Source organism: Rhinopithecus roxellana, chromosome 20 (genome assembly GCF_007565055.1).
Source record: "Rhinopithecus roxellana isolate Shanxi Qingling chromosome 20, ASM756505v1, whole genome shotgun sequence".
NCBI lineage: Eukaryota > Metazoa > Chordata > Mammalia > Primates > Cercopithecidae > Rhinopithecus > Rhinopithecus roxellana.
This window is the reverse complement of record NC_044568.1, coordinates 48,185,500-48,208,743: the sequence shown is the minus strand read 5'-3', so window position 1 is coordinate 48,208,743 and position 23,244 is coordinate 48,185,500. Positions and strand designations below refer to the sequence as shown.

Here is a 23,244-nt window from a genome sequence, read left to right as displayed (position 1 = left end):
ATCCTTTCTGACTGGGTGCAGTGGCTCATGCCTGTAATCCCAGCACTTTGGGAGGCCAAACCAGGTGGATCACTTGAGGTCAGGAGTTCGAAACCAGCCTAGCCAACATGGAGGAATCACGTCTCTACTAAAAATACAAAACTTAGCTGGGCACGGTGGCAGGCACCTATAATCTCAGCCATTCGGGAGCTGAGACAAGGGAATCACTTGAACCCGGGAGGCAAAGATTGCCGTAAGCCAAAATTGTGCCACTGCACTCCAGCCTGGGTGACAGAGTAAGACTCCATCTCAACAAACTATTTTATTTTCTTCATAGCAGCTACCAGTATCTAAATTTCTAAGTTCTCTCTCTCTCTCTCTCTGTCTCCATTTACTTACATGTTTAAAATCTTTTCTCCACCAACCCTCCCACAATAAAACAATAGGGTCATAAGAGCAGAGACTTTGTTTTGTTTCCTTCTCTGTCTTCAGCTATTGATAGGGGGCTTTTAAAAAGTTTATTCTGTTTACATTACTGACATTAAAGGTTAACAAATTGAAGCTATCTGAGAAATTGTTTGTACTGCTAATCTATACAGCCATTCTTTTCTATCTCTGTTTTGTTTTTGTTTTTGTTTTTGTTTTTTTGAGACAGGGTCTCGCTCCATCACACAGGCTGGAGTGCAGTGGTACAATCCCAGCTCACTGCAACTTCTGCCTCCCAGGTTCAAGCGATTCTCCCGCCTCAGCCTCCTAAGTAGCTGGGACCACAGGCGTGCGCCACCATGCCTGGCTTTTTTTTTTTTTTTGGGTAAAGACAGAGTTTCGCCCTGTTGGCCAGGCTGGTCTCAAACTCCTAACCTCAAGTGATCCGCCCATCTCAGCCTCCCAAAGTGTTGGGATCACAGGCGTGAGCCACCGCACTCGGCCCCAATTTTCTTTTCTTTTCTTTTTTTTTTTTTTTTTTTGAGACAGAGTCTCACTTTGTCACCCAAGATGCAGTGCAATTGCGTGATCTCAGCTCACTGCAACCTCTGCCTCCTGGGATCAAGTGATTCTCCTGCCTCAGCCTCCCAAATAGCTGGGATTACAGGCATACACCACCACACCAGGCTCATTTTTTGTATTTATCGTAGAGAGGGGGTTTCCCCATGTTGGCTAGGCTGGTCTCGAACTCCTGATCTCAGTTGATCCGCCTGCCTCAGCCTCGCAACGTGCCAGGATTACAGGCATGAACCACCGCACCCGGCCCGCCAGGCCCCATTTTTAAGTGTATAGTGAAGTACATTCACAGTCACATTATTGTGCAACCGTCACCATCAGCCATATCCAGAATTTTTTGCACCTTGCAAAATCGAAACTCTACCACCATTCTAATTTCTGTCTCTATGAATTTGACTGCTCTAGGACACAAGGAGGCTTTAATCAACATCCATCAAATAAATAAATCCTGACCTACCTGCTTTGGTTGCCAGGATGCTCAGAGTTAAATTTCTGTGCTTTATTGCCTAGATTTCCTAACAAAATTCTCTTCTCTCTCTCTCTCTCTTTTTTTTTTTTTTTTTTTTTTAGGCAGCATCTTGCTCTGTTGCCCAGGCTGGAGTGCAATGGCTGGCACCATCTTTGTTCACAGCAATCTCTGCCTCCCCGGTTGAAGGGATTCTCCTGCCTCAGCCTCCTGAGTAGCTGGGATTACAGGTGCCCACCACCACGCCCAGCTAATTTTTATATTTTTAGTAGAGATAGGGTTTCACCATGTTGGTCAGGCTGGCCTCTAAGTCCTGACCTCAGGCAATCCTCCCGTTTCAGCCTTCCAAGTGCTGGGATTACAGGCATGAGCCACCGTGCCCAGCCTCTTCTCTCATTTTAATATAGATTTTTTAATACAGATTTTGAACTTGTAACCCTACTCAAGGTTCACATTGAATCTAAGTTACCATCATTATTTATATTCCACTAAAAAACTAAGACACAACATGGATTGTGAAATACAGAAATACAGACACATCATTATATCAGAGACTTCCACATGTGCAAATTGCATTAACAAAATGGGGTATGTGTTTTACTCCATAAGCCACATCAAACTGTTTTTCAAAGTGGTGGGAGGTGTAAAAATCAGAAGAGAACAACATCAAATCCATGTATGAAGCACCTCTTTTGAAGATATTCTTCCCCCAAAAAGTGATCCCACCTCCAAGTACAGGCTCACCAGTGGCATTGGAGGATGTCTGCAATATCCCACTCATCCAGGAATAGAGAGCTCTCTGGGAATGAGCCGAGGTTTTGTCGTAGAGATCTTTGAACACTGCAGATCTAAATGACACAAACACGGGCATCAATTAATAACAAGCAGGTGGGGGCCGTTTTAAAGAGGGAGTCACAACAGCAAACATGACCCAAAGCTGTCTTGTGTTAAAACCCTTCCCTCTCCTGGATGTGGAGAAATAGGAACGCTTTTACACTGTTGGTGGGACTGTAAACTGATTCAACCGTTGTGGAAGACAGTGTGGCGATTCCTCAAGGATCTAGAACCAGAAGTACCATTTGACCCAGCAATCCTATTACTGGGTATATACCCAAAGGATTATAAATCATGCTACTATAAAGACACATGCACATGTATGTTTATTGCTGCACTATTCACAATAGCAAAGACTTGGAACCAACCCAAATGTCCATCAATGATAGACTGGATTAAGAAAATGTGGCACATATATACCATGGAATACTATGCAGCCATAAAAAAGGATGACTTCATGTCCTTTGCAGGGACATGGATGAAGCTGGAAACCATCATTCTCAGCAAACTATCACAAGAACAGAAAATCAAACACCGCATGTTCTTACTCATAGGTGGGAATTGAACAATGAGATCACTTGGACACAGGGAGGGGAACATCACACACCAGGGCCTGTCAGGGGGTGGAGGGCTGGGGGAGGGATAGCATTAGGAGAAATACCTAATGTAAATGATGAGTTGATGGGTGCGGTAAACCAACATGGCACATGTATACCTATGTATCAAACCTGCATGTTGTGCACGTGTACCCTATAACTTAAAAGCATAAAAAAAACCCCTTCCCTATCCTGAATGTAAATTAGTTCAACCATTGTGGAAGACAGTGTAGCGATTCCTCAAAGATCTAGAACTAGAAATACCATTTGATCCAGCAATCCCATTACCGGGTATATACCAAAAAAAATATAAATCATTCTGTCACAAAGATAAATGCACACATGTTCACTGCAGCACTATTCACAATAGCAAAGACATGTAGTCAACCCAAATGCCCATCAATAATAGACTGGATAAAGAAAATGTGGTACATATATACCATGGAATACTATGTAGCCATAAAAATGAATAAGATCATGTCTTTTGCAGGGACATGAATGGACCTGGAAGCCATTATCCTCAGCAAACTAATGCAGGAACAGAAAATGAAACTCCCCATGTTCTCACAAGTGGAAGCTGAACAATGAGATCACATGGACACAGGGAGGGGAACAACACACACTGGGGCCTATTGGGGGGTGGGATAGGGGAAGGGAGAGCATTAGGAAAAATAGCTAATGCATGCTGGACTTAATACCTAGGTGATGGGTTGATAGGTACAGCAAACCACCATGGCACGCATTTACCTATGTAACAAACCTGCACATCCTGCACGTGTACCCCAGAACTTAATAATAAAAAATACCCCCATACACACACTCCTTAGCTATATGTAGCTATTTTTCCCATTTTCCTCTTCCCTTTCATAGCTAAACACCTTCCAAAGAATATTCCATACATGTTATCTCCACTTCCTCACCTCTTGGTCCTTTTGGGGGGAGGTGGGGGACAACTCTGTTGAGATATAATTCACACACCTTATAATTCACCCATTTAAAGTACACAATTCAGCCAGGCGCTGTGGCTTACGCCTGTAATCCCAGCAATTTGGGAGGCCAAGATGGGCAGATCACCTGAGGTCAGGAGTTCGAGACCAGCCTGACCAATATGATGAAACTCTGTCTCTACTAAAAGTACAAAAATTAGCCAGGCGTGGTGGCATACACCTGTAATCCTAGCTACTTCGGAGGCTGAGACAGGAGAATCGCTTGAACCTGGGAGGCGGAGGTTGCAGTGAGTCGAGATGGCACCATTGCACTCCAGCCTGGGCAACAAGAGGGAAACTCTGTCTCAAAAAATAAAATAAATAAAATAAATAAAGTACACAATTCAGTGGTTTTCAGCATATAAGATAAAGAGCCAAAGATGTTCCCGATGGCATCATTTGAGTCTCTGGATCCAGCTGTGTCTGAAGTCAGCCCTACGCCTAAAACTATTCAATTACATGTTCCAATAATACCCTTTTTGCTTCAAGCCAGTTTGAATGGGTTTTTCTGCCACTTGGGTTTACTGCTCACTCAGGTAAGCAGTAACCAATCAACTCTCTCTCCAATGATGTTCTCTTCCACAACCTGAATGAATAGCGGAGGGATGAGACACTGAATTTAAAAGGAATAGTGTAATAGGCTGCAGAGCAAAAGGGTTTCATGTATATACATCTTAGTGAAAAAAACTGACACCCTAGAGAAAAGATGAGGTCAGTATACTGTCTGTTTCACCTACTGCCCTTTGGCTGCAAAAGATAAAAGGAATCTCCCACATTGTTATCATCACATTGGGCTTTTCCTTCTTCTAAATCATTTTTAGATTTAGAAAGAGTGTTTTATGGCCGGGCGTGGTGGCTCAAGCCTGTAATCCCAGCACTTTGGGAGGCCGAGGTGGGCAGATCACGAGGTCAGGAGATCCAGACCATCCTGGCTAACACAGTGAAGCCCCGTCTCCACTAAAAATACAAAAAATTAACCGGACGTGGTGGCAGGTGCCTGTAGTCCCAGCTACTCGGGAAGCTGAGGCAGGAGAATCGCTTGAAGCTGGGAGGCGGAGCTTGAAGTGAGCCAAGATCGTGCCACTGCATTCCAGCCTGGGCGACAGAGCAAGACTCCATCTCAAAAAAAAAAAAAAAAAAGAAAGAGTGTTTTATGGCCATAAAGTGCTACGATTAGTTAAAGGAGGAAGTTGGCGGTGGTTGCAATGCCTATGGCCCTTCAAGTCCTAGACCCAATCCTCGAATTTGGTTTACATCAAAGCGCAATTTCAAGCAGGGCTGGCTGTAACCAACATACGCTGGCATGGCATCTCAAAAGGAGAAAAGTCCTCTTATTTCAATGCTCTGTCACTCCTCCTGCTGTCCTTCAAGAAGGTCTCAGTTTAGTGCCAATGAGTCTTTCAAACACACTCAGACTGTTTTTAAATCAATAGAACAAGACCCAGGTTCACAGCCTTGGTGCTGTGGACTGAAAGTTTGTGTTTCCCCAAATTTCATGTGTTGAAATCCTAACTCCCAACATGACGGTATTAAGAGGTGGAGTTTTGAGGAGGTGATTAGTTCACAAGGCTGGATACCTCATGAATGGGATTAGTGCTCTTTATAAAAGAGATCCCAGAGGGCTTACTCACCCCTTCCACCACAAGGGGACATAGCGAGAAGGTGCCACCTATAAACCAGAAAGTAAGCCCTCACCAGACACCGAGTCTGCCAGTACCTTGATCTTGGACTTCCCAGTCTCCAGAACCATGAGAAATAAACGCTTGTTGTTTATTAGCCACTTAGTCTACGGTATTTTTGTTATAGCAGCCCAATCTGACTAATACACTTAAGCAAGCAACATATCTAGCTAGGATTTAGTGACACTTTTTTCCCACTGTATTTGTTTATGTGTTTTGTTTTGTTTTGCTTTTGTTTTTGTTTTGATATGGAGTCTCACTCTGTCGCCCAGGCTGAAATGCAGTGGTGCAATCCTGGCTCACTGCAACCTCCAACTCCCAGGTTCAAGTGATTCTCCTGCCTCAGCCTCCCAAGTAGCTGAGATTACAGGCACCCGCCACCATACCTGGTTAATTTTTGTATTTTTAGTAGAGACATGGTTTCGCCATGTTGGCCAGGTTGGTCTCGAACTGCTGACCTCATGATCCACTCACCTCTGCTTCCCAAAGTGCTGGGATCACAGGCGTGAGCTACCACACCCAGCCTAACTCTACAGATTTTAAGCTTTTGCTCCAAAACATGCATATAAACCTGTCCCCACCTGCCTTCTCCCTGCTGCGAGGTGATACCTCTTTGAACTCTCACTACAGCCCCTGAAGGATAGCATGATGAGTTAAGAAGGTGGGATTGGCTGGTGTGGTGGCTCACGCCTGTAATCCCAGCGCTTTGGGAGGCCAAGGCAGGTAAATCACTTGAGGTCAGGAGTTCCAGACCAGTCTGGCCAACATGGTGAAATTCCATCTCTACAAAAATACAAAAATTAGTTGGGTGTAGTAGGTGCCCCTGTAGTCCCAGTTACTTGGAATTGAGGCAGGAGAATCGCTTGAACCTGGGAGGCAGAGGTTGCAGTGAGCCGAGATTGCGCTACTGCACTCCAGCCTGGGTGACAGAGTGAAACTCCATCTCAAAAAAAAAAAAAAAAAAAAAAGTGGGAGAAACCACTCACAGGTTCTTAAAGGCATCCTCGCACAGGTCCTGAGGGAGCCGCTCTGTGATGTCTGGCTGGAGAAAGCTGCCTGAGGACCCCCTCAGCACCTTGCCCAGGATCTCCACACACTCCAGGGAGTTCATCACCTGGAAACACCTCTCTAGTGTGATGAGAAACAGGCTGCGGTTCACGCCAGGGCTCTGCAAGGCTCGTTCTCGAATCTCTCCTAAGTCGATGATGATGTCTTTCAGGTCCTAAAGCAATGAGAAAAGCCAGGGTCAGCTTGAGAACTGCCTATCAATTTAGAAGTCCTGGGAAGGACCACACATTGCAACAGTGGGGAAAGTCAGGATCACTGTTTAACACCATGCTGCTATATTGAAACTTCTAGAGCTTTCCATTCCCTGCAGAACAAAGTCAAGGCCTTTATCTGCTCCACTCACTCTGGAACCTTCCCACTCTCCAGATACACCTGACCAGCATAACTCAGGCCCTTGGTCTACCTGGAATTCTGCATCTCTCCTTTTTCTGGTGAAATCTAGCTCATCCTTTAAGGCTGGGCTCCACTGCCATCTCCTTGGTGAAGTCTCTGATCCCTCCAACTTCCTCCTTCAAATCAGATTTCCCTCCCTTATGTGCCCCCAGGTCATCTTGAACCAAACTCTATAATGCATTAAAGGGACCCATGTGTCTTTCCTCCAAGCCCGTGGTTCTCACCTCTGGGTGTACATCAGAATCACCTGGGGAGCTTTTTTAAAGTTTGATTTTATTGTTGAGACAGGGTCTTGCTCTGTCACCCAGGCTGCAGTGCAGTGGTGTGATTATAGCTCACTGCAGCCTCAACCTCCTGGGCTTGAGCAATGCTCCCACCTCAGCCTCCCAAGTAGCTGGGACCACAGGCACACACCACTATGCTCAGCTGTTTTTTGTAGTGATGGAGTTTTGCCATGTTGCCCAGGCTGGTCTCAAACTACTGGGCTCAAGCAATCTGCCTACAACCACCCAAAGTGTTAGGGTTACAGGTATGAGCCACCATGCCCAGCCCATCTGGGGAGCTTTTGAAAAGGACTGATTGGCCTGGCGCAGTGGCTCACATCTATAACCCCAGCACGTTGGGAGGCCAAGGCAAGTGGATCGCTTGAGCCCAGGAGTTTGAGACCAGCCTGGGCAACATAGGGAGATCCCATCCCTATAAAATAAATGTTTTTAAATTAGCTGGGTGTGCTGGTGCACACCTGTAGTCCTAGCTGCTTGAGAGGCTGAGGTGGGAGGGTCACTTGGGCTCAGGATATCAAGGCTGCAGTGAGCTATAACTACACCACTGCACTCCAGGCTGGATAACAGAGACAGCCCCTGTCTCTAAGAAAACAAAAGAAGCCTCCATTTTACTGAGCATTGACTCTACTGTGCCAAGCTTGGAGCAAATATGCATCATCCGATTAATTCTCATGACAATCTTACAGGTTAAGCCCCATGGGTACTAGGGTCAGGCATTCCCAGGTTCAAATCCCAGGGCCTCCATTATCTGTATGTCCTGAGCAAATGACTTACCTTTTTTAAGTCCCAGTTTTTACGGTCTCAGAGGCCTTGCTTTGTGATATTCTTGGATCACTAACCTCATTTTGTGGAAATTAACCGTTTCTGTTTTTTGTCTCCCATCCAGACTGTGAGCTCCTTGAGGACAGAAGGATCTCTGTGTCCACTGGTGCCTAGTAATTTTTATTAGTGGATGTTTATTGACCCAAACAATCAGGAGATCCTCAGATCCTCAATTAGGACCCCTCATTTCTTAGTACTCACAAAAATATGAATTAGGCCAGGCATGGTGGCTCACACTTGTAATCCCAGCACTTTGGGAGGCCAAGGCAGGCAGATCACTTGAGGCCAGGAGTTTGAGACCAGCATGGTAAAATCTCATCTCTACTAAAAATACAAAAATTAGCCAAGCATGGTGGCACACACTTGTAATCCCAGCTACTTAGGAGGCTGAGGCACAAGAATCACTTATACCCAGGGGGCAGAAGTTGCAGTGAGCTGAGATTGTGCCACTGCACTCCAGCCTGAGTGACAGAGTAAGACTCTGTCTAAAACAAAAATAAAATAAAAAATTATAAGGCTCTTCATTTTAACTTTGGAGAAAGTAAGTGAGAAAACTTAGATCCTAAAGCTCCCAGGGGGTTGGAGGAGGTAGAAGGAGAGAGGAAAAGACAATGAAGGGCCAAGGCCTAAGTCAGGCTCCATTTTATTCAATTCAACAACACCACGTGGTGCTGGACTTCCTCTATCCCCGGGATGCCAAGGGCGCCTCACCAAGCGGTCCTCCTTGTCTTCTAAGAGGCATTTCATGGCAGTGCGGAACTGCTGGGCGTCTGTCTTCCTCAGGTCCTCCAGCAGCTTCTGGGGCTGGTGCAAACGCTGCTCCAGGTGGTTTTCCACGGCTGCCTGTATTGGGGGTGTTGGGAGAGTCGGTGAGAACAGAAAGAGCAGGAGCACATGGTCAGCACCATGGCCAGCGGCCCAGCCCGGCCACCTCATTCCCCGCAGAGACCACAACTGGTGGCCAGCAGTCTGGTTGGGCCAGCTCCAAATTTCCTCATTAGCCGCTAACATGTAACAGTGAGGGGCCAGGCGCTGTGGCTCATGCCTGTAATCCCAGCACTTTGGGAGGCCAAGGCGGGTGGATCACGAGGTCAAGAGATCAAGACCATCCTGGCCAACATGGTGAAACCCCATCTCTACTAAAAATACAAAAATTAGCCAGGCATGGTGCATGCACCTGTAGTCCCAGCTACTCAGGAGGTTGAGGCAGGAGAATCACTTGAACATGGGAGGCGGAGGTTGAGGTGAGCTGAGGTGGCACCACTGCACTGCACTCCAGCCTGGGCAACAGAGAGAGACTCTGTCTCAAAAAAAAAAAAAAAAAAAAAAAAAAAATCACTCATTATTTATCTGAAATTCAAATGAAATTGGACATCTGTTTTTTGTTTTTGTTTTAGAGATGGAGTTTTTCTCGGTTGCCTAGGCTGGAATGCAGTGGTATGATCATAGCTCACTGTAACCTCAAACTCTTGGGCTCAAGCAATCCTTCTGCCTCAGCTTTCCCAGTAGCTGGGACTACAGGCCACGCCACCACACTCAGCTAATTTTTTGTTTGCTTGTTTGTTTGTTTTTGTAGAGACAGGGTCTCACTATGTTGCCAGGGCTTATCTCCAACTCCTGGTATCAAGCAGTCCTCCCACTTATGTCTCTCAAAGTGCTGGGATTACAGGCATGAGCCACCATGCAGAGCCACATCTGTATTTTTATTTGCTAAATCAGCAACACTTCTTCTGGGCCTCAGTTTTATCTGCAAAATGGAGGCAATAAGAGAACTTACCACATAGGGTTATTATGAGGATTCAGTGTGTAAAGTGTTTTCGATAGTGGCTAGCACACAGTAAGTGCTCAATAGTGCCAGCTATTATTCTCTATCTTGACCAAGGTTAATAATGGCTTACTTAAAGCCTCACCCCTAAAATGAAAGGTCCTGTGGGTAGTATCATGACTGTCTTGTTCTCTACTGAGACCTCAGTGTCTGGAGCCATGCCTGGCAGAAAGCAGTTGTTAACTCAGTAGATATTGAATGAATAAATGAATATGGTATATACACAGGAAGAGATATATCAGGTTAAAGTAGATACATCTCATGAGTATCCATTACTACTAGAGAAAGGGGGCAAGCATTGCTTCTCCTTCAGTTGCCCTGACTGATGAAGAGAAGAAAAGCAGATGCCATGTGGGGCCAACAGCCACCTCCAGCTAATGGGTATCCTGGGACCTGGCAGACAACAAGCTCTCTGAGTATATTTGTGACATCAATGTTGGTTGATGTTTCCATTTTCATTAAGACGTAAGTGAAAATGGAAACAATGAAGACATATGTCAGAACTTTATTCATTAATTAATGACATAAATGGACTTTTGCTAAACTGAATAATTGTTTCTCAATACTGAAAGAATTTTTCTCCAATTTTCTGTGTTATCCACGGTGTAATGAAAAAGACACAACATGCCACACTAGGCTAATAGTCGGGCAGGTGCTGTGCAGTTCACCGCAGTCACCACCGCAGGCATGAGCCCTATTGCCCCTTAAGGCAAATATCCTTTGCCACCTATCAACATGCTTGTGCTATTGTTTTCATTACAGTAGAGTTAAAAGAGGAAAAAATACATTTCTTGGACCCATGGTAGAAAGACTGATCACTATATCCAAATATCCACTCTCTCACTGCTCTTCATCAATTGAACCCTTCAACTTTTAGTTGGGTACATGTCTCCTTTGCAGTAAGATGTGACTATGGTGTGTGAGCCAAGCTAATGTGTGCAGAGGGAATTGTGTAACTTGCAAGTCATATCCTCAGAAGAGAAGATGCTTACCCTTGTCTTCTTCTTCCCACCTTTCCCCTGGATTGGAGAAGGGGTGTGGTGTTTCAATCACATGGGCAATAACTCCCCAGGAGATGACAAAGCAGAAAGACAAAAGGTACCTGGGTCCTTGGATAACCTCATGGAATAGAGCTGCCTTTTCTCTGTGGCTCTCCCACTTAGCTCTGGACTATTATATGAGAAAGAAATAAACTAAACTGTTTGAGCTGTTGTCCTCTGGGGGTCTTTTTGTTACAGCAGCTCAGCCTATACCCTAATATATCATGTTTCCATCAAAGGTGGGAAAATGAAAGAAAGACAAAATATCTTATATCACGTTTCAAGAAGAACTGGACAGAACACTTTTCCTTGCAGAAGTAAAGACTGTCTCTACATCCAGCCCACTTCTCCAATTTACCTGGCCCCTGAGTTTGCAATCCCTGAGCACTGAGATGGGAACATAAAGATGGGTCTCAGGTACACACCTGCAGGCTGGAGATGGTGAAGGCAACATTCTGGGAATTCAGATAGGCCAGGACTCTGTGGGACAGGTCATCCGTCCACATGTGGGAGCTTCAATTGAAGACAGATGGGAAAAGATCACAATGACAGATTCTCCTACAAGCACTACTGTACTAGCTAAGTGCCCAGGGGACAGGTCTGGATGGACCAGGGGTGTTAGAAACTCTGTGCTTGGAAGTGGGAGGTTTCTCTTTTCTTTTCTTTCCTTTTTTCTTTTCTTTTCTTTCTTTCTTTTTTCTTTTCTTTTTTTTTTTTTAACAGGGTCTTGCTCTGTTGCACGATCACAGCTCACTGCAGCCTCAATCTCCCCAGCCCAAGCGATCTTCCAACCTCAGCCACCCAAGCAGCTGGGATCACAGGTGCATACCACCACACCCGGCTAATTTTGTTTATTTTTTCTAGAGACGGGGTTTCACTATGTTGCCCAGGCTGGTCTCAAACTCCTGGGCTCAAGCAATCCTCCCACCTCTGCCTCCCAAAGTGCTGGGATTATAGGAGTGAACCTCCATGCCCAGCCTGAAGTAAAAAATTGCTTAACCAGGCACAGTGATAGAAGAGTTTCCAATTCTAGGAATCTGCCTGGATCCCATTCTCTCAAAGCCAATTCCCAAATTTCTAAGCTGTATGCAATATTCTAATTCCCATAACAATCTACTTAGATTGACTACAATCCAAACTGATTGAGTTAGAAAGATATACATTTAAAAAGCAGATGCTAGGCATACCATGAGAGGCTGGAATAGCATAGTTAAGAGTGTGGGCTCCAAACTGGATTTGAATCCTAGTTTCATCACTTAGCTGTGTGACTTGAGACAATTTGCTAAATTTTTTGTGCCTCAGTTTCCCTTTCTATGAAATATGGCTAACACCTGTGAGATTAAAATTTGTTCACACATGAAAACTCGTAAGGTAGTGCCCAACACACAGTAAATGCTCATGAATAGCCTTTTCTTTTTTTTTTTTTTTTCTTGAGACAGAGTCTCACTCTGTCACCCAGGCTGGAGTACAGTGGTGCAATCTTGGCTCACTGTAACCTCCGCCTCCTAGGTTCAAGCGATTCTCCTGCCTCATCCTCCCGAGTAGCTGGGATTACAGGTGTGCACCACCACACCCAGCTCATTTTTGTATTTCTAGTAGAGACTGAATTTTGACATGTTGGCCGGGCTGGGCTGGAACTCCTGGCCTTAAGCGATCCTCCCAAGTTGGCCTCACAAAGTGCTGGGATTACAGAGGTGAGCCACCATGCCCAGCCTATGAATAGCCTTTGGTAATCTTTTGTTTGTTTGTTTGTTTTGACACAGAGTCTCACTCTGTTGCCCAGGCTGTAGTGCAGTGGCTCAATCTTGGCTTATTACAACCTCTGCCTCCTGGGTTCAAGTGATTCTCCTGCGTCAGCCTCCCAAGTAGCTGGGACTACAGGCACGCAACACCATGCCTGGCTAATTTTTGTGTACTTTTAGTAGAGACAGGGTTTCATTATGTTGGGCAGGCTGGTCCCCAACTCCTGACCTCGTGATCTGCCCACCTTGGCCTCCCAAAGTGCAGGAATTACAGGCATGGATGAGCCACCATGCCCGGTCTGTAATCTTATAAAGAGACAGATGAATGGATGGATGGATGGATGGATGGTTAAATTAATAAATAAAATACTTAGACTGAAAGGACACATCCGAAAGTATCCATTGGTGTTATCTTAGGGAAAGGAGTGGCTATGGGGATCTTTCACTTCAACATAACTGGGTATCCCTGACATGGGGCCCCAAGACCCCTATTTCTTCTCCATCATAGTACTCATCATATTAGAACTGTTTATTAATATTGGCATTTCCACACTACCTACCTCCCTGCCCCATGTCCCTGGTATCTCTCTATATGCAACTTATAGGGCAAAAGTAAAGGGAATGGGTCCTGGAGCCAGGCCACTGGTTCACATCCCAGTTGTGTGGCCTTGATTTACCCTTCCTGGACCTCAGTTTCACCGTTGTGTGCAATGGGATAACTACAGTGCCTACCTTGTGTGGCACTTGTGAGGATTAGATTGTTTCTATACCAAGCACTTAGTAGAATACCAACTACACAGAAAGCACTCAATAAATTTCAGCTCTTAGGCGGGGCACGGTGGCTAACGCCTGTAATCCCAGCACTTTGGGAGGCTGAGGTGGGCAGATCACCTGAAGTCAGGAGTTTGAGACCAGCCTGGCCCACATGGTGAAAACCGATCTCTACTAAAAATACAAAAATTAGCCGAGTGTGGTGATGGGTGTCTGTAATCCCAGCTACTCAGGAGGCTGAGGCAGGAAAATTGCTTGAACCCTGGAGTTAGAGGTTGCAGTAGTGAACCAAGATAGCATCACTGCACTCCAGCCTGGACAACAAGAGTGAAACTCCGTGAAAAAAAAAAAAAAAAAAAAATCGGCTCTTATGCTAGAGTGAGGAGGAATGATGTCTGTGGAGCAAGGGTGTTGACTTTTAAAACACTGTGCATTGATTGACATTTTTTGTAATGAGCACATGTTACTTTTTACAATTAAGAGACTTCCATTAAGAATTTTTATTAAAAATCTATCCCATCCCTTCCCCTCTCCTCTAGGGCAGGTTACCTTTGAAACTGTATGAGATCCAGCAGTGCTACAATGGGAATAAAATGAAAAGACATCTTTAAAAGAAATCATTCCAGAGAGATCACAGCCGCATTCTGTTTGAAATTCTTAGAAGAAGCAAGTGGAGACCGAGGGGGCACATTACCATTCAGATAGCTTCCATCTATTATTTCTTCCTAAAAGGCAAAGAGATAACATCAAGTATAACATCCAAAAGTTGGCAATTCCAGTAGAGGGGATTCTGATTAAGAGAAAATAGAATACTCACCGCCATTTTTTGCAACAATGGATGCAAATCTGTAAGAAAGCCATTGAATGTATAACTAGAATTGAATTGTGTGACCTTCAAAACTACAAATACGGGTTAGGGGAAAAGCCCCAGAAAGCCACTCATAAAGGAAATTTTTAGTGAATTTGAATTATAACTGTCCATTCTGAGAAAACAATGGCTTGAAAAATCCTCTTAGAATAATCCTGAAAAATCATACATGCACACATTCACCCCCCCAAAAAAAAAAAACTTACAGCATCATGTACCTAATGTATCTATCCCACCACATTCCCTAAACTGTGTGGAAACCACAAAGGGTGATTCTTCCCTCAGGACTTACCCTGCCTGGAATTTGGCACTGTATGACTCGACACTCCATGACTCAGAAAAAGGAATAGGAAAAGGGAGTATGTTGTGGGTTCCTGAGACATTCTCCTGTAGTTAATTTAAGCATAGAAGTGATTCAGGTTTAAAAAATATATATATATACACACACACACACACACACACACACACACATATTTATATATGTATATAAACATACATATATATATAGACATTCAGAAGACAAAAGGAAAACCAAGTAGACCCAGAATCCCTTGAAATCTTTTTTAAAAATAATTTTAAAATTCACCTACTTTCCTCCATCTAAACCCGCATTCTAGTCTAAGACACTACCATCTCTCTCCTTGGTGACTACAATGGCCTGTTTATCTTATCACTACCTCTGACTCCTCTCAATCCAGTAAAAAGGCATGGTCAAAAGTAGACTCTGGGCCAAGCATGGTGGCTCACACCTGTAATTCCAGCACTTTGGGAGGCCAAGGTGGGTGAATCACTTGAGGTCAGGAGCTCGAGACCAGACTGGCCAACATAGTGAAACCCTGTCTCTACTAAAAATACAAAAATTAACTGGGTATGGTGGCTCATATCTGTAGTCCCAGCTACTTGGGAGGCTGAGACAGGAGAATTGCCTGAATGTGCGAGGTAGAGGTTGCAATGAGCCAAGATTGTGCCACTGCACTCCAGCCTAGGCAACAGAACGAGACTCTGTCTGAAAAAAAAGTATAGACTCTATTTTGTCTGCAAGAAACGTATATACAGAATATAAAAACTCCTCTTATAATTAAATAAGAAGATATATAAGCCAAGGGGAAAAAATGTAAAAACAATATGAAGTTGGCCAGGTGCGGTGGCTCACACCTGTAATCCCAGCACTTTGGGAGGCCAAATCACATGAGGTCAGGAGATCAAGACCATCCTGGCTAACATGGTGAAACCCCATCTCTACTAAAAATCCAAAAAATTTAGCCGGGCGTGGTGGCACACGCCTGTAGTCCCAGCTACTTGGGAGACTAAGGCAGGAGAATGGTGTGAACCCAGGAGGCGGAGTTTGCAGTGAGCTGAGATCATGCCACTACACTCCAGCCTGAGCGACAGAGCAAGATTCTGTCTCAAAAAAAAAAAAAGACACGAAGTTAAACTTCATAAAAACAGATGTAAAAATGGCCAATAAGAACGTAACTGATTATCACAGCTAACAAGAACTAGCAAATTAAACCCACAACGAGACCACTATAAAGTCATTAGAAGGGGTAAAAATTTCAAAGACTGACTATCAAGTGTCGGTGATGATACGGAACAACAGGAACTCTGATACAGCTGCTTGGGAAAACTGACAGTGTCTTATAGACTTAAATATACAATAACCTATGATCAAGACATGCCACTCCTAGGTGTTTAAGCAAGAGAAATGAAAACATGTCTACACAAAGATTTGTATAGCTTCATTCATAGTCGCCAGATATTGCAAAGAATCACCTATCCAATAACAGGTGAAAGGTTAAACATGGTATCTCCATTCAGTGGATACCATTCGGTAATAACAATAAAAAGAAATTAGTTATAATTTTATTCTAGCTATGATGGAGTAATTGCCAATGGGTAAACCTTCCTGCCTTAAACAATTAAAAAACTGGCTGAAATATGTGGACACAAAGGTTTTTCAGACATTGGGCAGCAGGTAGCACAAGACTGAGATCTCCTGAGCAAGGAGAGCAAACTCCGTAATTGCTCCTGCTCAGTGCCTGGAGTCTCCAGCCCATAGCACAAGGAGGGAGAATTCAAACAGAGCCTACAGGTCTCACTGAGCAGAAGAGACAGTGGAACTTCAGGGAAATCAAGGCAGCTAGAATCCATAGGAAGAATACTTGGAGAGGAGGAAGTTGCACAGAGAGAAAGTTCTGGAGATCTGAAGATGGGTCTTTCGAGTCTTTGGCTGAATATTTATCTACCCATGCTTGTAAGAAACCACCTGAGGCTGGAGAATGAACCACCCGTACGCAGAGCAATCCTTGGACCTCACAGGGGAATGAGAATAGCTCCTACAAGCTGCAATGGAAAAATCTCCAAATACATTGGGCATCAGGGTCAATCATCAAAGAATAATTACCTCCATGATAGGCCAAATTAGCCCTAGACTAAAGTTTATTCCAGATCTGCCCTAACAAAGCTTAAAAGCAAGTCTTGGAAGGATCTAATTGATTCCAAGTAACTGAATTGCATTCCAGAACAAAACCCAACAATATTTAAAGCAGTATGATAAAACCCAGAAACTTTAGAAAACCAGAAGATGGAGCAAGAAAAAAAAAGAAAAAGAAAAAAAATCCAGAGACTCCGTCTCAAAAAAAAAAAAAAAAATCCAGCAATGTAAAATCCAAAGTGTACAGCATCCAATCAAAAATTACCAGGCAGGCTAGGCACAGTGGCTCATGCGTGTAATCCCAGCCCTTTGGGAGGCCAAGGAGGGTGAATTGCCTGAGCTCAGGAGTTTGTGACCAGCCTGGGCAACATGGTGAAACTCTGTCTTTACCAAAAATGCAAAAATTTGCCAGGGATGTAGCAGGTGCCCAGCTACTCAGGAGGCTGAGGTAGGAGGATCACTGAAGCCTGGAAAGTTGAGGCTGCAGTGAGCCATGATTATGCCACTGCACTCCAACCAGGTGACAGAGTGAGACCCTGTGTCAAAGAAATTTTTTAATAAATAAATAAAAATTACCAGGCATACAAGGAAGCAGGAAAATATGGCTGGTTGTCAGGAGAAAAATCCAATCAATAGAACAGATCCAGAAATGACACAGAAGATCCAATTAATGGACAAGGATATTTATTATAAATACACTCTGTAAGTTCAAGAAAGTAGGGAAAACAGTGAGCATGTTAAAGGGAGAGACATGGTAGGTACAAAACAAACCCCAAGATGAACTTCTAGAGATAAAAATACAATATATGAAATGAAAAATACACTGGATAGAGTTAACAGCATATTAGACATTGCAGAAGAAAAATTAGTGAACTTGAAGTCATAGCAAAATAAATTATCCAAAGTAAAATGCAGGGGGAAAAAGACGGAAAAAATTAAGAGGGCTCTGGAGCAATATGAAACTATTTGAAATATGTGTAATTGGAGTCCCAGGAAAGGAGGGGGTGGCAGAAAAGTATCTGAATAAATGGTGAGCGGGGCACAGTGGCTCATGCCTGTAATCCCAGCACTTTGGAAGGTTGAGGTGGGCAAATCACTTGAAGGTCAGGAGTTCAAAACCAGCCTGGCCAACATGGTGAAACCCCATCTCTACAAAAAAAAAAAAAAAATTAATTAGCCGGGTGTGGTGGCTGTAATCCCAGCTACTCAGGAGGCTGGGGCACAAGAATCACTTGAACCCAGGAGGCAGAAGTTGTAGTGAGCCAAGATTGCACCACTGCACTCCAGCCTGGGTGACAGAGCGAGACTGAAAAAGAGAGAGAGAGGAAGGGAGGGAGGGAGGAAGGGAGGGAGGAAGGGAGGAAGGAAGGAAGGAAGGAAGGAAGGAAGGAAGGAAGGAAGGAAGGAAGGAAGGGAGGGAGGGAGGGAGGGAGGGAGGGAGGGAGGGAGGGAGGGAGGGAGGGAGGGAGGGAAAACATGACCTCATGACCAATTTGTGTAAAGTTTGATAGAACTACGGATCCATAGATCGAAGAAGCTCAACCAACCCCAAGCAGAGGAATCATGAAGAAAGTCATGCCAAGGCATATATAACAATCAAATTGCTTTAAAAAATGATTTTTTAAAAAATCCAACAAAAAGGAGTTGCATCTAGACTATATGGAAAAAACTCTCAATACTAAAAAGTAAATAAATAAGCAATCCAATCAGAAAATGAGCAGAAGACATGAGTAGATATATCATCAAAGTATATATACATATAGCAAATAAATACATGGGAAGATACTCAGCATTTTTAGTCATTAGGAAAATTAACATTGAAACTACAGTGTTAACCTATCAGATGGCTAAAATAAAAAATAACCATAATGAGGCTGGGTGCAGTGAATCACGCCTGTAATCCCAGCACTTTGGAAGGCCGAGGTGGGTGGATCACCTGAGATCAGGAGTTCGAGACCAGCCTGGCCAACATGGTGAAAGTCCATCTCTAGTAAAAATACAAAAATTAGCCGGGCGTGGTGGCGCACGCCTGTAGTCCCAGCTACTCAGGAGGCTGAGGCAGGAGAATCGCTTGAACCGGGGAGGCAGAGGTTACAGTGAGCCGAGATCACACCACTGCACTCCAGCCTGGGCAACAGAGTGAGACTTCATCTCAAAAATATATTAAAAGATAAATAAAACCATAATGCCATTAACTGGAAAGGATGAGGAGAAACTGGATCATTCACACATTGCTAATGAGAATACAGTGAAACTCCATCTCTACTAAAAACAGAAAAAATTAGCCAGATGTGGTTGCAGGCACCTGTAGTCCCAGCTACTAGGGAGGCTGAGGCAGGAGAATGGTGTGAACCGGGGAGGCAGAGCTTGCAGTGATGCAGTGAGCCAAGATTGTGCCACTGCACTCCAACTTGGGTGACAGTGTGAGACTCCATCTCAAAACAAAACAAAACAAAACAAAAACAACAACAACAACAAAACCTGTACACAAATGTTCGTAGCATCTTTACTCATAGTAGCCAAAAAATTGAACCAATCTAAATGTCATTCCATAGGTGAATGGTTAAACTGACTGTGGTATGTCCATGCCATTGACTACTACTCAGCAGTGAAAATGAACTATTGATACAGGCAACAACTATTGATGGACCTACAGGGAATTATGCTGAGGGAAGAAAGCCAATCACTGAGAGTTATATACTTATGATTCCATTTATAAAACCTTCTTGAAATAAAATTATAGAAATGGAGAACAGATTAGTATTTGCCATGGGGAGAGGGAGATAAGGCTATCAAGAGATGTATGAAGGAGGCTTGTGATCACCAGGAGAGTTCTGGGTCCTAGTTAGGGTAGCTGTTACATTAATCTATACATGTCACAAAATTGAAGAAAACAATATAAAATATACACGCAAAGAAGTCCATGTAAAACTAGTGAAATCTGAATAAGCCCTGAATTTGTACCATGATTTCCTGAGTTTTATATGGTACTATTGTTACACAACATGTAACCAGTGGGGGAAAGTGGGTGAAGGGTACACAGGATATTTCTTTTGCAACTTGCCATGAATCTCTAATTATTTCAAATTCTTTTTTATTTTTTTGAGAGACAGAGTCTTTCTCTGTCACCCAGCCTGCAGTGCAGTGGCATGATCATGGCTCACTGCAGCAGCCTTGAACTCCTGGGTTCAGGCAATCCTCTGGCCTCAGCCTCTTGAGGAGCTGAGACTACAGGCATGTACTATCATGCCCAGCTAACTTTTTTAGTTTTTGTAGAAATGAGTTCTTGCTATGCTTCCCAGGCTGGTCTCAAATTCCTGGCCCAATCCTCGCACCTCAGCCTCCCAAAGTGCTAGGAATACAGACATAAGCCACCATCCCCAGCCACACAATTCTTTTTAATTTAGTTATAGTATTCTGTACCACTGTAGGATGACAATAGTTAACAATAATATATGGTTTCAAATACCTAGAAGGAGGATATTGAACAGAAAATGAGAAATGTTTGAGATGGTAGACATGCTAATTACTGATCACCATACATCATACACATCAAAACATCATTATGTACCCCATAAATATGTACAATTATTACATGTCAATTTTTTTTTTTTTTTTTTTTTTTTTTTTGAGATGGCGTCTCACTCTGTCACCCAGGCTGGAGTGTAGTGGTGCAATCTCAGCTCACTGCAACCTCTGCCTCCCAGGTGCAAGCGATTCTCCTGCTTCAGTCTCCCAAGTAACTGAGATTACAGGCATGCGCCACCACACCCAGCTAATTTTTGTATTTTTAGTAGAGACGGGGTTTCGCCATGTTGGTCAGGCTGGTCTGGAACTCCTGACCTCTGGTGATCTGCCTGCTTCGGCCTCCCAAAGTGCTGGGATTACAGGCGTGAGCCACCATGCCCGTTGTATATGTCAATTTTTAAAATCAATAAAATAATACATTTTTAAGCACCCAAAGGGAAAAAACACACATTATGTGCATAGGAAAAGGAATACACTACCGACATAGGCAACAACACGGATGAACCTCAGAAACATTATGCTTATGCTGAGCAAAAGAAGCCAGTCTAAAAAGACCACACAACATATGATTCCATTTCCGTGAAACTCTAGGTTATGCAGAATAATCTTCAGTGACAGAAAACAAGTTAGGAATGGTCTGGGGCATTATTAGGGTGCAATGGGAAAAGTTTATTGCAACAGGGCACAAGGGAACTTCTTGGGGTGATGGAAAATTTTTTTTGTAGAGATAAGGTCTCATTATACTGCTCAAGCTGGTCTCAAACTCCTGGTTTCAAGCAATCCTCCCACCTCAGCTTCCCAAAGTCCTGGGATTACAGGTGGATGCCATTGCACTCAGCCTCCATTTTCTGTATCTTGATTATGGTGGTTCTCACACAGATACATACCTTTTATCAGAGAACTGTACACTTAGTGTGCATTGTATTGCATATAAATTTATACCTCACAAAAGTCAGTACCAAACAGAAATGGAAAAGCATGCACTGTGGAGCCAGTCACCTGTTCTGAATCATATCTCCGCCACTTACTAGCTGTGAGATGTTGGACAAATTTCTTTCTTTTTTTTTTTTGATATGGAGTCTTACTCTCTTACCCAGGCTGGAGTGCAGTGGTAAAATATAGGCTCACTGCAACCTCTGCTTCCCAGGTTCAATCGATTCTCCTGCCTCAGCCTCCTGAGTAGCTAGGATTACAGATACCCACCATCACACCAGGCTAATTTTTGTATTTTTAGTAGAGATGGGTTCCCACCATGTTGTCCAGGCTGGTCTCGAACTCCTGACCTCAAGTGATCCACCTGCTTTGGCCTCCCAAAGTGCTGAGATTACAGGCGTGTGCCACTGTGCCCGGCCTTGGACAAGTTTCTTAATCTCTCTGCACTCTAATTTTCTCATCTGTAAAATGAGATTAATGATGGTACCAGGTGCATCATTGTGTCGTATGAGGGTAAAATGAGTTGTTAATAGTGAACCACATCAAACAAGGCTTGACACAAAGTCATCTCTGTATACAAGTTTATTAAATAAGCAAATAAACCAGATTGCTGTTTTCAAACAGATGCTGTTTTGAAAAACACCATCTCAGTAAACTCATGTCACCCTCCTCCTCTCCCCATTACCCTCAAGATAAAGCCCAAAGCTTTTTCAGTAGCTTTATCACCCACCTCTTTGCCCCTCATTCCCCAAAGTTCCTGCCCGGGCCATCTATCTGTCCCTCCAAGTTGCTATCTTCCCCAAATTAAGACCCTCTCACAGGCTGTTCCTTGGCCCAGAAGATTCTTCCCCTTCCTCTTTGCCCAGTTAAGATCAATTCATTGTAAATTTCAAGTCTTCAATGAAGCCTTCCCTGAATTCTCTGACCAGGCCAAAGAATTAGCCAGAAGAAAAGGCCAATACTTCTCTTTTATAGCACCAAGCACAGCTATAATACATATTTATGTTTGTGTAATTATTTCATGCTTTCATTCTTCAAATATTTGTTGAGTACTGCTGTGAGCCAGGCATTATTCTATGCTCTGAGAATACAGCAGTTTACAAAACTAACTCCCTGCTAGTGCGTTGGAATGAACCAGGCAGAAAATAAATAGATAATCAAATAACTATATTATGTCAGGGAGTGATGAATGCCATGCAGAAAAATACAACAGGGTAGGAAAAAGGAGCCAAAGAAGGAGTAGGTACTATTATAGACAGTGTGGTCAGGGAAGACCTGAGGAGGTGACATTTAAGCAGAGACCTCAGGAAGTGAAAGAATGAATCACGGGAATATCTGGAGAAAGAAAGTTCCAAAAAAAAAAAAAAGGAAATGACAGTGCAAAGGCTTTGACATTAGGAGCAGAATTTGCATGTTCTTCAGTAAATTACATGAAGAGGATGTAACAGTAGGACATGGGGTTGGAGAGATATCAGGGCCAGAGTGAGTAGGGTCTTTCAGGCCATTGTGAGCACTCTGACTTTTACTTGGAGGGAGGTGGGAGCCACTGAAGGAATATAAGCCAGGATGGATGCTCTGACTTGTTTTTGCTTTTTGTTTTGTTTTGTTTGAGATGGTGTCTCACTCTGTCGCCCAGGCTGGAGTGCAGTGGCACAATCTCAGCTCACTGCAACCTCTGCCTCTCAGCTCAAGCGATTCTCCTGCTTCAGCCTCCCAAGTAGCTGGGATTATAGGTGCCCTCCACCATGCCCAGCTAATTTTTGTATTTTTGGTAGAGACAGGGTTTCGCCCTGTCGGCTGGGCTGATCTCCAACTCCTGACTTCAAGTGATTCACCCACCTCGGCCTCCCAAAGTGCTGGGATTACAGGCGTGAGCCACTGTGCCTGGCCCTGACTTTTATTTTAACTGGATCAAGCACATCGATCGCTGTGTTGAGAATACCCTGGAGTGGAACAATGGCTGTAGCAGGCAGACCAATCTAGGAAAGAGATGA

General features: G+C 43.8%; 1 protein-coding gene across 2 annotated transcripts in view; it reads right to left on the bottom strand.

Moving 5' to 3' along the window:
• Nucleotides 1-23,244, bottom strand: part of OTOA (otoancorin) — a 96,891-nt gene that overhangs the window by 66,482 nt on the left and 7,165 nt on the right. Inside the window, exons 2-9 of one of the 2 annotated variants that reach the window (XM_010388611.2) lie at nucleotides 14,648-14,742; nucleotides 14,305-14,333; nucleotides 14,182-14,212; nucleotides 14,037-14,064; nucleotides 11,400-11,487; nucleotides 8,821-8,952; nucleotides 6,529-6,764; nucleotides 2,192-2,295 (exon numbers count right to left, since the gene is read on the bottom strand). In XM_010388611.2, coding sequence (XP_010386913.2) covers nucleotides 2,192-2,295; nucleotides 6,529-6,764; nucleotides 8,821-8,952; nucleotides 11,400-11,487; nucleotides 14,037-14,064; nucleotides 14,182-14,212; nucleotides 14,305-14,333; nucleotides 14,648-14,738 — 739 coding nt within the window. In that variant the 5' untranslated portion in view covers nucleotides 14,739-14,742. Of the gene's footprint in view, nucleotides 1-2,191; nucleotides 2,296-6,528; nucleotides 6,765-8,820; nucleotides 8,953-11,399; nucleotides 11,488-14,036; nucleotides 14,065-14,181; nucleotides 14,213-14,304; nucleotides 14,334-14,647; nucleotides 14,743-23,244 lie in introns of those variants that run through there. The other variant, XM_010388610.2, reaches the window with a different exon arrangement.